At 38.1% G+C, this 13,940-nt stretch overlaps 1 protein-coding gene across 1 annotated transcript in view; it reads left to right on the forward strand.

Moving 5' to 3' along the window:
- The window catches only part of OSBPL11 (oxysterol binding protein like 11), a 94,946-nt gene that overhangs the window by 32,937 nt on the left and 48,069 nt on the right, over nt 1-13,940 (forward strand). The window contains exons 3-5 of the mRNA XM_027586794.1: nt 9,782-9,957; nt 10,809-10,888; nt 12,722-12,898. Coding sequence (XP_027442595.1) covers nt 9,782-9,957; nt 10,809-10,888; nt 12,722-12,898 — 433 coding nt within the window. The remainder of the gene's footprint in view (nt 1-9,781; nt 9,958-10,808; nt 10,889-12,721; nt 12,899-13,940) is intronic.

Below are 13,940 nucleotides of genomic sequence, written 5' to 3' on the forward strand. Positions count from 1 at the left end.
CAAGGGCAAGATTTCTTTTTATGGCTTAGTAGTATACCGTGTGTGTGTGTGTGTGTGTGTGTGTGTGTGTGTGCACGCGTATCTATATCTACACCACATCTTCTTTATCCATTCATCTGTCATCTGTCAATGGACACTTGGGCTGCTGCCATAATTTGGCTATTGTAAATAATGCTGCAATAAATGTAGGGGTGCATATATCCCTTTGAATTAGTGTTTTTGTATTTTGGGGGTAAAAATTCAGTAGTGCGATTACTGGATCATAGGGTAGTCCTGTTTTTCATTTTCTGAGGAACCTCCATGCTGTTTTCCACAGTGGCCATACCAGTTTGCATTCCCACCAAGAGTGCAAGAGGGTGCCTTTTTCTCCACATCCCCGCCAACACTTTGTATCAGTTCTTTATATATTTTGGATACCAACCTTTTATTGGATATATCATTTGTAAATATCTTCTCCCATTCAGTAGGTTGCTTTTAGTTTTGTTGAGTGTTTCCTTGGCTGTGCAGAAGGTTTTTGTTTTGATGTAGTCCCAGTGGTTTATTTTTGCCTCTATTTCCCTTGCCTCAGGAGACATCTAGAAAAATGTTGCTATGGCTGATGTCAGAGAAATTACTGCCTGTGCTCTCTTGTAGGATTTCTATGGTTTCAAGTCTCACATTTAAGTCTTTAATCCATTTTGAATTTATTTTTGTAGAGACTGTAAGAAAGTGGTCCAGTTTCTTTTGTATGTATGTTCTTTACTCCTTCATTGAAGATTAATTGACCATATAATTGTGGATTGATTTCTGAGTTTTCTGTTCTGTTCCATTGATCCTGTGGATCTGTGCCAGCACCATACTGTTTTGGGTACTGTAGCTTTATAACGTAACTTGAAGTCTGGAATTATGATACTTCCAGTTTTGTTTTCCTGCTTTTAATATTTCTCCACATTTTTGCCAGTATGTGTATTTCTTGTCATTCTGATTCTAGCGATTCTGACAGCTGTGAGGTAATATTTCATTGTGGTTTTGATGTGTATTTCCCTGATGATTAGTGGTAGTAGGATCTTTTCCTGTGCCTGTTGGCCATCTGTATGTCTGTATTTATTTATTTACTTATTTAAAGATTTTATTTATTTATTATTTATTTATTTATTTATTTATTTGACAGAGACACAGCAAGAGAAGGAACACAAGCAGGGGGAGTGGGAGAGGGAGAAGCAGACTCCCCACTGAGCAGGGAGCCCAATGTGGGGCTTGATCCCAGGACCCCAGGATCATGACCTGAGCTGAAGACAGATACTTAGCATCGACTGAGCCACCCAGGCACCCCATGTCTTTTTTTTTTTTTTTTTTAAGATTTTATTTATTTGAGAGCTAGAGAGAGAGCGAGCACACAAGCAGGGGTGAGGGACAGAGGGAGAGAGAGAAGCAGGCTTCCTGCAGGGCAGGGACCCTGATCCAGGACTTGATCCCAGAACCCTGGGATCATGACCTGAGCCGAAGGCAGATGCTTAACCGACTGAGCCACCCAGGCACTCTCTATATGTCCTTTTTATTTTTTATTTCTTTTAAAAGATTTTTTTTATCCATTTGACACACAGAGAGAGAGAGAGCGCACAAGCGGGGGGGAGGGGCAGAGGGAGAGGGAGAAGCAAGCTCCCCACTGAGCAGGGAGCCCAATGTGGGGCTTGATCCCAGGACCCCAGGATCATGACCTGAGCTGAAGGCAGACATTTAACAACTGAGCCACCCAGGCACCCCTGTCTTTTTTTTTAAGATTTTCTTTATTTATTTGAGAGCTAGCAAGAGAGAGACAGAGAGTGCATAAGCAGGGGTGAGGGACAGAGGGAGAGGGAGAAGCAGGGGTGAGGGACAGAGGGAGAGGGACGGAGGGAGAGGGGCAGAGGGAGAGAGAGAAGCAAGCTCCCCACTGAGCAGGGAGCCCGATGTGGGGCTTGATCCCAGGACCCTGGGATCATGACCCAAGCCAAAGGCAGACACTTAACTTTGAGCCACCAAGGCGCCCCTGTATGTCTTTTTTAGAGAAATTTCTATTCAGGTTGTCTGCTCACTTAAATTTAAGTGGATTGTTTGGGATTTTTTTAATATTTTTTTTACATTGGATTTTATGAATTCTTCACATATTTTTTTTTTTTTTTAAAGATTTTATTTATTTGAGAGAGATAGAATGAGAGAGAGCACAAGAGGGAAGAGGGTCAGAGGGAGAAGCAGACTCCCTGCCGAGCAGGGAGCCCGATGTGGGACTCGATCCCGGGACTCCAGGATCATGACCTGAGCCGAAGGCAGTCGCTTAACCAACTGAGCCACCCAGGCGCCCCTCTTCACATATTTTAGATGTTACCCCTTATTGGGTATACCATTTGCAAATATCTCCTCCCATTAGGAGGTTGCTCTTTCATTTTGCTGTGCAAAAGCTTTTTAGTTTGTTGTAGTCCCAATTGTTTATTTTTGCTTTTGTTTTCCTTGCCTGAGGAGACAGATCCAAAATAATATTGCTAAGATCAGTGTCAAAGAGCTTACCACCTTTGTTTTTTTCTGGGAGTTTTATGGTTACAGGTCTTAGAGTTAAGCCTTTAATCCGTTTTGAGTTTATTTTTCTATATGGTATAAGAAGGTGATCTAGTTTCATTCTTTTGTTTGTAGCTGTCAGTTTCCCCAACCCTTTATTGAGGTGTTGACAATACACAAAAGTTACTATTATATTAGGTTTATAATTACTTGTTCACCTGCCTTGGGCTTTTTAAAATACTTGTAGTGATTAAGCTTTTAGGATGGTTTGGAGGCAGCAAATAAATTTGTGTTTAGGTGCCTATTTTGTGCAGGATTCTCAAACTTCTCTGGGATCTTGGAGAGTTTAAATATCCAGTCCAAGGTGACACAGGCAGTCAGTAAGGAGCAAAGCCAGGGTAGAATTGGTAGTTGTGGAGCAGGGGGATTAAACTTTTATTTATTTTTTATTGTGGCAAAATGTACAAAAAATTTATCATTTTAACCATGTATAAGTGTTCAGTTTGGTGACATTAAATGCATACATTGTCGTGCAACCATCAACACTGTCTCTCTGTAGCATTTCTCTCATCTTCTCAAATGAAACTATACCCATTAAATACTAATCCCCATTCCTCCCTCTGCCAGGCCCTTGGCAGCCAGTGTTCTACTTTCCGTGTCCATGCTCTGACTGCTCTTGGTACTTCAAATACATGAAGTCATATTGTATTTGTTCTTTTGTGCCTGGCTTATTTCACTTTATTTCACAAAGAGCATCATATCTTTAAGGTTCAGCCATGATGTAGCATGTGTCAGGATTTCCTTCCTTTCTCAGGCTGAGTAATACCCCCCTTTTTTTTAAAGATCTTAATATTCTATTGCATGTGTGTACCACATATTCTTTGTTCATCCGTCAGTGGATGCTTGGGTTGCTTCCACCTTTTGGCTGTTGTGAGTGATTCTGCTATGAATATTGCTGTACAAATATTTGTTCAAGTCTCAGCTTTCATGTCTTTTTTGTATATACCCAGAATTGGAATTACTGGATCATATGGTAATTCTATGTTTAATTTTTTGGGGAATTCCATACTGTTTTCCGTAGTGGCTACATCATTTTACATTCTTACCAGAAGTTCACAAGGGTCCTAATTTCTCCACATCCTCACCAACACTTGTTATTTTCTGTTTTTTGGTTTTTTGGGTTTTTTTTATAATAACCTTCCAAATAGGTGTGAAGTGGTATCTCACTGTTGGTTTTAAGCTTTTTAAAAATGATAATACTGGAATTTGAACCCAGACAGTTCTGACTCCAAAGTCTATGTTTTTATATTATCATGCTGCTTCTAATTCACATGTCATTTGGATGCTTCTGCTTTTGGCTACGGTAAAATAACAGGAGCTGAATTTGCTCTCCTACCTTGAACAACTTGAAAATGGTACATAATTTATAAAAGAATGATTTTTAAACATTTAAAAGAATAGGAGAAGCACTGATAAAAAGGTGATTGTTTAACAGAGAGGGCAGTTTGGGCTGTGTTTAGTTGGAAGTGACATTAGGTAATCCAAATAAGAGTGACAGGCAGGAAGTTAGAGATCATATGGCAGATCAAAGCTGGATATGAAAACTTAGAAGGGAATCATCCCTATTGAAGTTAAAAGGGCAGTTCTCCAGGGTTCCCATCTTTTATTTAAAAAAAAAAAAAAAGTAAAGTCAAGGGAGTCTTTTCATGTTGTATTTTTCACTTAAGGTTTTTGAAATTTTTTGAAGGCTCATATTCAGATTTCATACAGAATATTAATTTTTTTAAAGATTTTATTTATTTTAGAGAAACAGAGTATGTGAGCAGGGGAAGGGGCAGAGGAAGAGGGAGAAAGAATCTCAATCAGACTCCCCACTGAGCGAAGAGCCCATCACAGGGCTTGACCTCATGACCCTGAGCTGAAACCAAGAGTTGGACACTTAACCAACTGAGCCACCCAGATGCCCTGAGAATATTAATTTTTAAAATTTTTATGTCACTTTGGTTTTCACACTATTCTTTGTTCTCTTTCTTAAAAGGAAGATAGGTTAGCTTTCTCCCCCAATATCCAACAATTGTCATTTATTATAATATTGAATAATACTGAGAAACTCTCAGAAGGGGAACAAGGTAAGAAAGCTCCAAAACATACACAAACATAGAATTTAGCATAGGGGTGCCTGGGTGGCTCAGTCGTTGGGCATCTGCCTTGGGCTCGGGTCATGATCCCAGGGTCCTGGGATCGAGCCCCGTGTTGGGCTCCCTGCTCCTCCCTCTCCCACTCCCCCTGCTTGTGTTCCCTCTCTCACTGTGTCTCTCTCTGTCAAATAAATAAAATCTTTTTAAAATAAATAAATAAAATTTAGTATAATTTCAAGATGGCATTTCAGGTGAGTGGCAACTTGAGACCATAGGAAGAAGTGGCAGGTGTTTATCATTGCATGAGGGAGCCCACCAAAAAGATCCATTGGCTACTGGTTGTCTGGAGTTAGCAGATCCAAGCAAACAGTCTAGGATAGGGAGGGGCACTGCCTCTCCTGACATAATCCCTCCAGTTGTATAAGAGACCAGTTTTTAGCAGCACTAGAAAGTACTTGTAAACTCCTCCCTGTTTGCTCTGAGAGAACACAGAAACTTTTACCAACTTACCCCATCAGAGAGAGTTCTCACCTTGTCAGTTTGCTGTACACCCACTTTATTATTATTTTGTTAAAGATTTTATTTATTTGAGAGAGAAAGAGAGCACATGCGCGTCTGCTGGGGGAGGGGCAGAGGGAGAGGGAGAGAATCTCAAGAAGACTTTGGGGAGCGCAGAGTCCGACATGGGACTGGATCCCACGCCCCTGAGAATATGACTGGAGCTGAAACCAAGAGTCAGACGCTTAACTGACTAAGCCACCCAGGCGCCCAAACTGTAGCCCCACTTAAAAAAAAAAACTTCCATCTTCCATTTTTATTTTATGTCAGCTGGGCTGGAGGTCCTGTGGTACAGCAGAGATATACTGGGTCCTCAGCATGAAACATGTAGATTGAATGATCAAAGGTGAACAGAAAGGGTAAGACCATGTTCAAGGACCCTCGGCTTGGTTGCTTAGTTTCTTTGGCATGCCTAGCCACTCTTGTCCATATGCTGCAGGTGTAGCTTAAGTAATAAGAGCACTGCACCTATGGCAGATATTCAAGACCATTTCCCTCCAATCCATTTCTGTTTTGACTAAGGTTGACTTGTAGCAGCTTGGAGAAATCCACCATGGGCATGCTGATTAAATAACTGCTTGCTCTGGAATGTGGTAGGCTAGCAAAGTACAGAGCAGCAACACCGTCTCCTGAACCCACTTCCTGCCACTTTAACTTCTAATTCCTGAAGGTGAGATTGCTTCCCATCTGGCTTAGAAGTCTGTAGACACAGAACATTAAAATCCTGGGATGGCCAGAATATGGCACATGGTTGCCTTTCCTCCCAAAAATCTTCTCAAGTTTATTTTTGTCACAGTAAGATAGACTTCCAAGTCAAAATATTTTTATTTCTTTAAAGATTTTATTTATTTATTTATTAGAGAGCGAGCGAGAGAGAGAAACAGCATGAGAGGGGAGAGGGTCAGAGGGAGGAAGCAGGCTCCCCGCTGATCCGGAGCCCGATGTGGAACTTGATCCCAGGACTCCGGGATCATGACCTGAGCCGAAGGCAGTCGCTTAACCAACTGAGCCACCCAGGCTCCCCAAGTCAAAATATTTTTAGATTAAAGTTGCATTTTGATGATATTTAACTTTAAGTTGTGGGTTATTTCAAAGATTAGTCATTTTCCCAAATTGACAGTGTGTTATTTTGAAATTGCAAAAAATAAGCAGTTATTTGCCAATTGTAACAGCATTTTCTTTTAACAACTTAGCTGAATTTCCTGCATGTGAAGGTTCATGATGAATCTTGTTTCCCTGTTACATTTAACCTTTCTTCCTACATTTTCTTCATTTATTGGCTAGGCCAACTTGTTCAGAATGCTTCCACCAAGAGTCTGCTACCCTTCTGGGCAAAATGGCTTTGTTAAATTTCCTCACTATGTGGATTGCCTTTCTATCTCCAAACTATACATCTTGTAAAATTTCTCTTCATAAAAGGGATAGAAGAAGAACATTTGGATTAATCCACATATAATGAAAGATAGCCCAAAGTGCTCTCTTATTGCATTGGACCCATAGTATCATCTTGGTATTAAAAAGATCAGTTATTGGCTCATTTTTTTTAGTGAGGTATAACTGACATGTAACATATTAGTTTCAGGTGTACAACATACAACAGATTTGATATCTCTATATATTATGAAATGATCACCACAATAAGTCTAGCTAACATCTCTCATCATACATAATTAAAAAAATTTTTTGTGATGAGAACTTTCTTTTTTTTTTTTAAATATTTTATTTATTTATTTGAGAGAGAGAGAGAGTGAGAGACAGAGAGCACAAGAGGGAAGAGGGTCAGAGGGAGAAGCAGACTCCCCGCTGAGCAGGGAGCCCGATGTGGGACTCGATCCCGGGACTCCAGGATCATGACCTGAGCCAAAGGCAGTCGCTTAACCAACTGAGCCACCCAGGAGAACTTTCAAGATCTACTCTTAGCAACTTTCAAATGTGCAGTACAGTGTTATTAACTATAGTCACCATGCTGTTCAGTTATTGGTTATTTCTATGACTCCACCAATCCCTCCTCACCATTATTTTCTGTATATTTAGGTGAGTGCCTCCTGTATTAAAAATTTGTGGTGGGGCGCCTGGGTGGCTCAGTTGGTTAAGCGACTGCCTTCGGCTCAGGTCATGATCCTGGAGTCCCGGGATCGAGTCCCACATCGGGCTCCCTGCTCAGCAGGGAGTCTGCTTCTCCCTCTGACCCTCTTCCCTCTCGTGCTCTTTCTCTCATTCTCTCCCTCTCAAAATAAATAAAATCTTTAAAAAATAAATAAATTTGTGGTAATACTTTTGGGATAAGAAATATGTGTTCACAGCAAACTTGAGATTTTCAAACATATTGTTTGTCTAAATTTTCTTTGTCTGTTTGAGATGAATTGTACTTACATTTAGAGTGATGGAAAGAGATTTCTTTCCTTCCTTCCTTCCATTTTTGTTGTTCTTTTTCTTAACAGCTTTATTGAAATACAATGCACAATTCATACAATTTGCCCACTTAAAGTGTATTCAGTGGTTTTTAGTATCTTGATGAGATTGCTTTCTTACTAACCCACCCCTTCTGTTTATTTCTCTGTTTATTTGATGAATTTTTTGTAGTAGATTCATTGCTTAGTCCATTAGGGCTGCTATAACAAAATACTACAGACTGGGTAGCTAATAAACATTTCTCACAGTTGTGGAGGTTGTAAGTTCAAGATCATGGTGCCCACATTGTTAGGTAAGGGCCCTCTTCCTATCATAGACTTCTTGTTGTGTGAGAACATGGCAGAAAAAAGGTCAAGGAAGAGTTCTTGGGTCTCTCTTACAAGGGCAGTAATCTCATTCCTGAGGGTTCCGCCCTCATGACCTAAACACCTCCCAAAGGCCCTGTTTCTTAATACTGTTACCTTAGGAGTTAGGATTTCAACATAAAGAATTTGTGGGGCACACATTCAGACCATAGCAGATTCATATGTGCATTTTGTGTTTTATGCTTCTGTTTTAAGAAATTGAAGATGACGTCAGTGACTATCTTGTGGTAATTCAAAGAATCTCTTCAGATATTTTGGAAAATAAAGATAACCCTATTAAGGGCGTCTGGGTGGCTCAGGCGTTAAGTGTCTCTGCCTTCGGCTCAGGTCATGATCCCAGGGTCTTGGGATCAAGCCCCGCATCAGGCTTTCTGCTCCACGGGAAGCCTGCTTCTCCCTCTCCCATTCCCTCTGCTTGTGTTCCCCCTCTCGCTGTGTCTCTCTATGTCACATAAATAAAATCTTAAAAAAAAAAACCCTATTAAAAATGGGCAAAATGTGATGAGCAGTTCATTAAGTAGAACTATGGGTGGTCAGTAAACACATGAAAAAGTGTATGACTCTTCTAGTAATTAATGAAATGAAAGAAAATGCTAATTTTTAAAATAAAATATGGGAACGTAATTTTAAAAATCATGCTAAAAGCATGTTAAAAGATGAACAAGAAAAACAATAGTTCTTTGCTTTTCCATCTCCCTTTTCAGGCAACCACTTTCAAATTTTGCTTGCTTCTCAGCAGTTTTTCTTTCCTTGAAGAGAAAGCTGATTTCCATTTTCTCCCAGTTTGATATGATATGGTTGCCTGTTGCTTAAGACAATATCTTCTAGGACCTTGAACTCCATCTTACGGTCTAATGTTCTAGAACCCAGAAACATAAAATGCCAAACTGCTCCGAACCCGAACATTATTTTTTTTAAATTGAAACTTTTTAGATTTTTTTAAAAAGAACTATTGAATTACTTAAATTGAAATCTCAATAAAGTAATTAATCTGGAACGAAATCATAACATCAAATTCTTTTCCAAAGTGTATCAGTATTTCATCATTTAGTTTCTAGTTCCTTATGTTTCTCCATCTCCAGTTGCAGCTTTTACATTTTTAAACAGGGTAAGTAATCGTTAGTTGTGACCTATTTAATGATACATTCACAAAATCCTTCTACCCTGACATTATTCTCATTGTATATTTCACTGATTAAATCTTAAATCAGACTCATTCCTTACCCAGCATTTAGTTATCCTCAGAGTTCATGTTTTGATTTGTTTCCAGTGAATTTTAAATAAAAAGTCTCACTACCATTTGTCTTTGGGCTATTTACCTTCCTTATTAATGAATTCTGGAGAGAAAGAAATTTTCCTCTGAAAGGATACTCTATCTTTGCTTCCTTTTTGCATTATCTGGTATGCCTCTTCCCTATTAAGTACCTTTACTTCAGCTCAAGGTTTTATGTCGTTTATTAAATTCATTCAATTTCTCAATAAGCTTTATTGCTGGGAAATTCGGCCTCGTGTTTCCAAGTACTTGAACAGCTTTTGAATTTTGTTTGTTTGTTTGTTTATTAGAGGGGGAGATGGGGGTGGGTAGTGGCAGAGGGAGAGGGAGAAAGAAAGGATCTCCCCACTCTGAGATCCTGACCTGAGCCAAAATCAAGAGTCAGATGCTTAACCGACTGAACCACCCATGCACCCCTTGAATTTTATTTTTTTAATAGCAAGAACTCCAAAATGTGATTGAGATTTAGTTTGACTAGGGAGAATGTTTAAAAATTATGACTTTTCTTTTTTGAATCATTACAGGTTTTTTGTTTTAAACAATGAAGCTGGGTTATTGGAGTACTTTGTGAATGAGCAGTCTAGAAATCAAAAACCCAGAGGTACTTTGCAGCTTGCAGGAGCTGTAATATCACCTAGTGATGAGGACTCTCACACCTTCACTGTAAATGCTGCCAGTGGGGAACAGTATAAACTCAGAGGTATGATCGAGATACAAGAATTAATAGTGTGATTTTCTTCTTCCCTTGAGAAGTTGATGTACTTCCCTGCCTTCATTTGAGTTTTGGAAACAGAAACTACTGTCATCGATATGTAGATAGGATATTCCAAAATCTCAGAATTGCTTATGAATTTATGAAATCTGTTTTAATAAGTAAGCTTTCTCAAGGGGCACAATGAACAAGTGTGTTTACAATTGGCCCCTGTAAAATATTTGTGTAGACAAACCCTGATTACTCAAAAACCTAAAAACATAGCTTCTTTAAATGGTATTTTTTATGTCTGCCTTGTATTTTACCCCTTTTCTTGACTTGGTTTACATGCCCTCTTTGAAGTTTCTAGTAACTAATACACATGGCTGGGATTTATTAAAATGTTCATATTCATTTAAAAAGTGTAACTTTTGTTTAGGTAAATTTAATTCGTGTTTTTTGTTTAATTGATGCACATAAAATATAATGGTAATCCTAACTGAGCATGCTGCAAGAGATCTGAAAATACTGAGTACACATTAAATGCTTAATAAAGGTTATTTCTTTAAGTAAGAGCATATTTTTATGAGAAACTTAAGACACGTCAAGTCTTATATTCCTGCCTAGCTGCATGTAATTTACCCTCCTTCTGAAATATCCATATCCAGCTATGGTGTTACCTAACAAAGTTGATGCTTGGGCCTTTTTTTCTCCCTCCCTCCAGTAGGGGACATTTATTCTAGGGAGAGTAGGACCAATTCCTGGTTTTCAATTATGCATCTGTTCTTCATGCTGTAGACAGTTAATTGTATTCCAAAAATAAATGTAAAAGTGAATAACTTTTATATTCTTTTTATCAGCCACAGATGCTAAAGAACGACAACACTGGGTTAGCCGACTTCAGATATGTACACAGCATCACACTGAAGCTATTGGAAAGGTATGTGGACTCATATATGATATTAGTGCATAAAAAGGGGGAAAAGAATGTTTTATTTTATTTTCTTGTATTCTTAAATTCCAAGACTATTGATATACCATAAAATTTACCTTTTTAAAGTGTACAATTCTGTTGGTTTTAATATATACATAAGATTGTGCAACCATCGCACCTCTCTAGTTCCAGAACATTTTCATCACCCTCCAAAACACCCATATCTGTGAGCAGGCACTCACATTCTCCCCTTTCCAAACTCCTGGCAAACGCTAATCCATTTCCTAATCCATAGGATTAGGTTTGTCCATTCTGGGCCTTTTATATAAATAGAATCATACAATACGTGGTTTTTTTGTGTCTGGCTTTTTATACTTCACGTAATTTTTTTCAGAGTTAGAAGCAAATTTAATTAAATGTCCAGTTTTACTTGTCCTTTAGTCTTTTATGTACGCATAATACTTTCAAGGTTCATTCATGTCATTTTATGTATCATTTTATTCCTTTTTATAGCCAAATAATATTCCATCATATGGATACACCACATGTAGTTTATCCATTCATCAGTTGGTGGACATTTGGGTTGTTTCCATTCTGTGGCTATTAATGAATAACATTTGTGTCTAGGTTTTTGTGTGAACACATGATTTCACTGAGGTGTATATTTAGGAGTGGAATTACTGAATCATATGGTGGTTCTCTGTTTAACTTTTTGAGGAGCTGCCAGACTGTCTTCCAGAGTGACTGAACCATTTCACATTCCCACCAGCAGTGTCTGAGGGTTTCAGTTTTCCCATATCCTCACCAGCACCTGTTACTGGCCCCCCTTTTTAATTGTAATAGGCATCCTAGTGTATGTGAGGTGGTTTTGATTTCATTTCCCTAATGACTAATAATGTTGAGGATCTTTCCATATGTTTATTGATCGTTTGTATATCTTCTTTGGAACTTTTTTTTACTTTTTAAGGTGGACAGGTTGGTCTCATTACTTGAAATCTGAGGTTAGAGATACCTGAAAACTAGTATCTGGGCAGCATAGTTGAAGGATTCCATACCTAGGTATGCATAGGTGATAGATTGACTTTAAAATAAAAAAAAGTTTTTTAAGATTTTATTTATTTGACAGAGAGAGACACAGCAAGAGAGGGAACACAAGCAGGGGGGAGCGGGAGAGGGAGAAGCAGGCTTTCCCATGGAGCAGGGAGCCCAATGTGGGACTCGATCCCAGGACCCTGGGATCATGACTTGAGCCGAAGGCAGACGCTTAATGACTGAGCCATTCAGGTGCCCCCCAAATTTTTTTGCCTAGTGTTTTTTCCCCATAAGTAAATTTTAAAAGTTTGTGATTTAGGCCTACTGCCCAATCTTCAGGAAGTTCATCACAAAAGCTTTACTCCTACTGTAAGATTGTAGTCATTGGCAGTGATCAGAAAGTACTAGTTTGTGGGGCGCCTGGAAAGTACTAGTTTGTTCCAAAGATACTTGCTAGTTAGATTAGAAAATGTACTATATTGAATATTTTTGCTTTAGTCATGGTATTTAAAAATCTGAAATTAGAAATTTCTTGTTCTAATATTTGTAAAATGTGAAAAAATATTCTCGACAGCACAAACCTATAATCAATTTTCTAAATAAATTACAACTTTACTGTTGGATGTGTCAGATGTTTAAACTTTGAGTGCCTTAAATTTTAGCATTTTTCAGAAATGTTCTTGTAGTCAATTCTGAGGTTAATTTAATTTTTAAAACTGTTCATGTGTAGGCCTAAAGTGTATTTATAATAGGTGAGGGTTAACCAAAATTTTGGAAAACGAATGATTTTCCTTGTTTGTCTAATAGAATAATCCCCCTCTGAAATCACGAAGCTTCTCACTTGCATCTAGTGGTAATTCTCCTATATCCCAGAGGAGACCAAGTCAAAATGCCATTTCTTTTTTTAATGTTGGACATTCCAAACTACAATCAGTGAACAAAAGAGCTCACTTACCTCCAGACCATCTTGTGGAAGTCAGAGAAGTAAGTATGAATTGAAGTCAAATTAAAATGCTAAAATGACCTAACTTGCTTGGTTTTGTCACAAAAAAAAGTTGAAATCCTGTTTGTGTCTTCTGGGACCCTCAGATGTTTTCTGTCTACTATGCGGAGATAAATTTTAAGTCATAAAGATTCCCTGGTTATATGTGATGTCCTAAGTTTCTTTTCTGTGGTATCCTAAGTTTCCTAGGTACATTCTCATTTTTCAGTCTATATCTTTCATTTCTCAAGTAAGACTCCTTTGATGTAACATTTATGATCAAAAGAGTTTTTAAGCCTATTAGGAAGACAATATGGCCAAACAATTGATTTAAAAAAAAATTTTGTATAGACAATTTCAAACATATGCAAAAATAGAATAGTTAAATCCTTGATGTTGCCTTATCTCACCATTTCCCTGTTCTTTTCAAATTGAGTACTAAATAATTCTAGTTAATAAAGGATGTAGTTGTTAGGTTCTAAATATTCCCAGGTTAAATTTGGTACAGCTAATAGATGTCTATGTAGTGAGTGGCCTCACACAGGTATGTGATTGGAAAGTAGAGAAATATTTTAATTGCCTTTTCAGATAATTGTGGTTATTCTTTGGTACTGCACAAAAACTTAGTAGCAGTTTCGTAAATGTTAGATGCACTGTGGAATCTAATATATATTCATGAACTTTTGATGTTCTGTTACATGAAAATCTGTTGGTCCGTCTTGTACTTGGAATGTATCTTTAATCTATGCATGATTTTGTAACACCATGCATTAGTCAAAATATCATCTCACCGAGTTAGGCAAGTCTTGGAGATGGTGATCTATTTAACATTCAACATCAAAAATTCCCATTCATTAACGTCCTCACCAGTCTCATTAGAAAAGCCTTTCAGTATTGGGAAGTTGTCAAGATTATGGTGACAGATAAAGGTTTCCCAAAATTCTTTTCATTTTAAAGCTCAGATTTTATAATTGGCAGTAAATACTTTTGGCTTGTTTTGAGGTGATGGCTTGTTTTTTTTAATTTTTAGGATGTCTACCACAT

This window comes from Zalophus californianus, chromosome 1 (assembly GCF_009762305.2).
Source record: "Zalophus californianus isolate mZalCal1 chromosome 1, mZalCal1.pri.v2, whole genome shotgun sequence".
In the NCBI taxonomy this organism is placed as follows: domain Eukaryota; kingdom Metazoa; phylum Chordata; class Mammalia; order Carnivora; family Otariidae; genus Zalophus; species Zalophus californianus.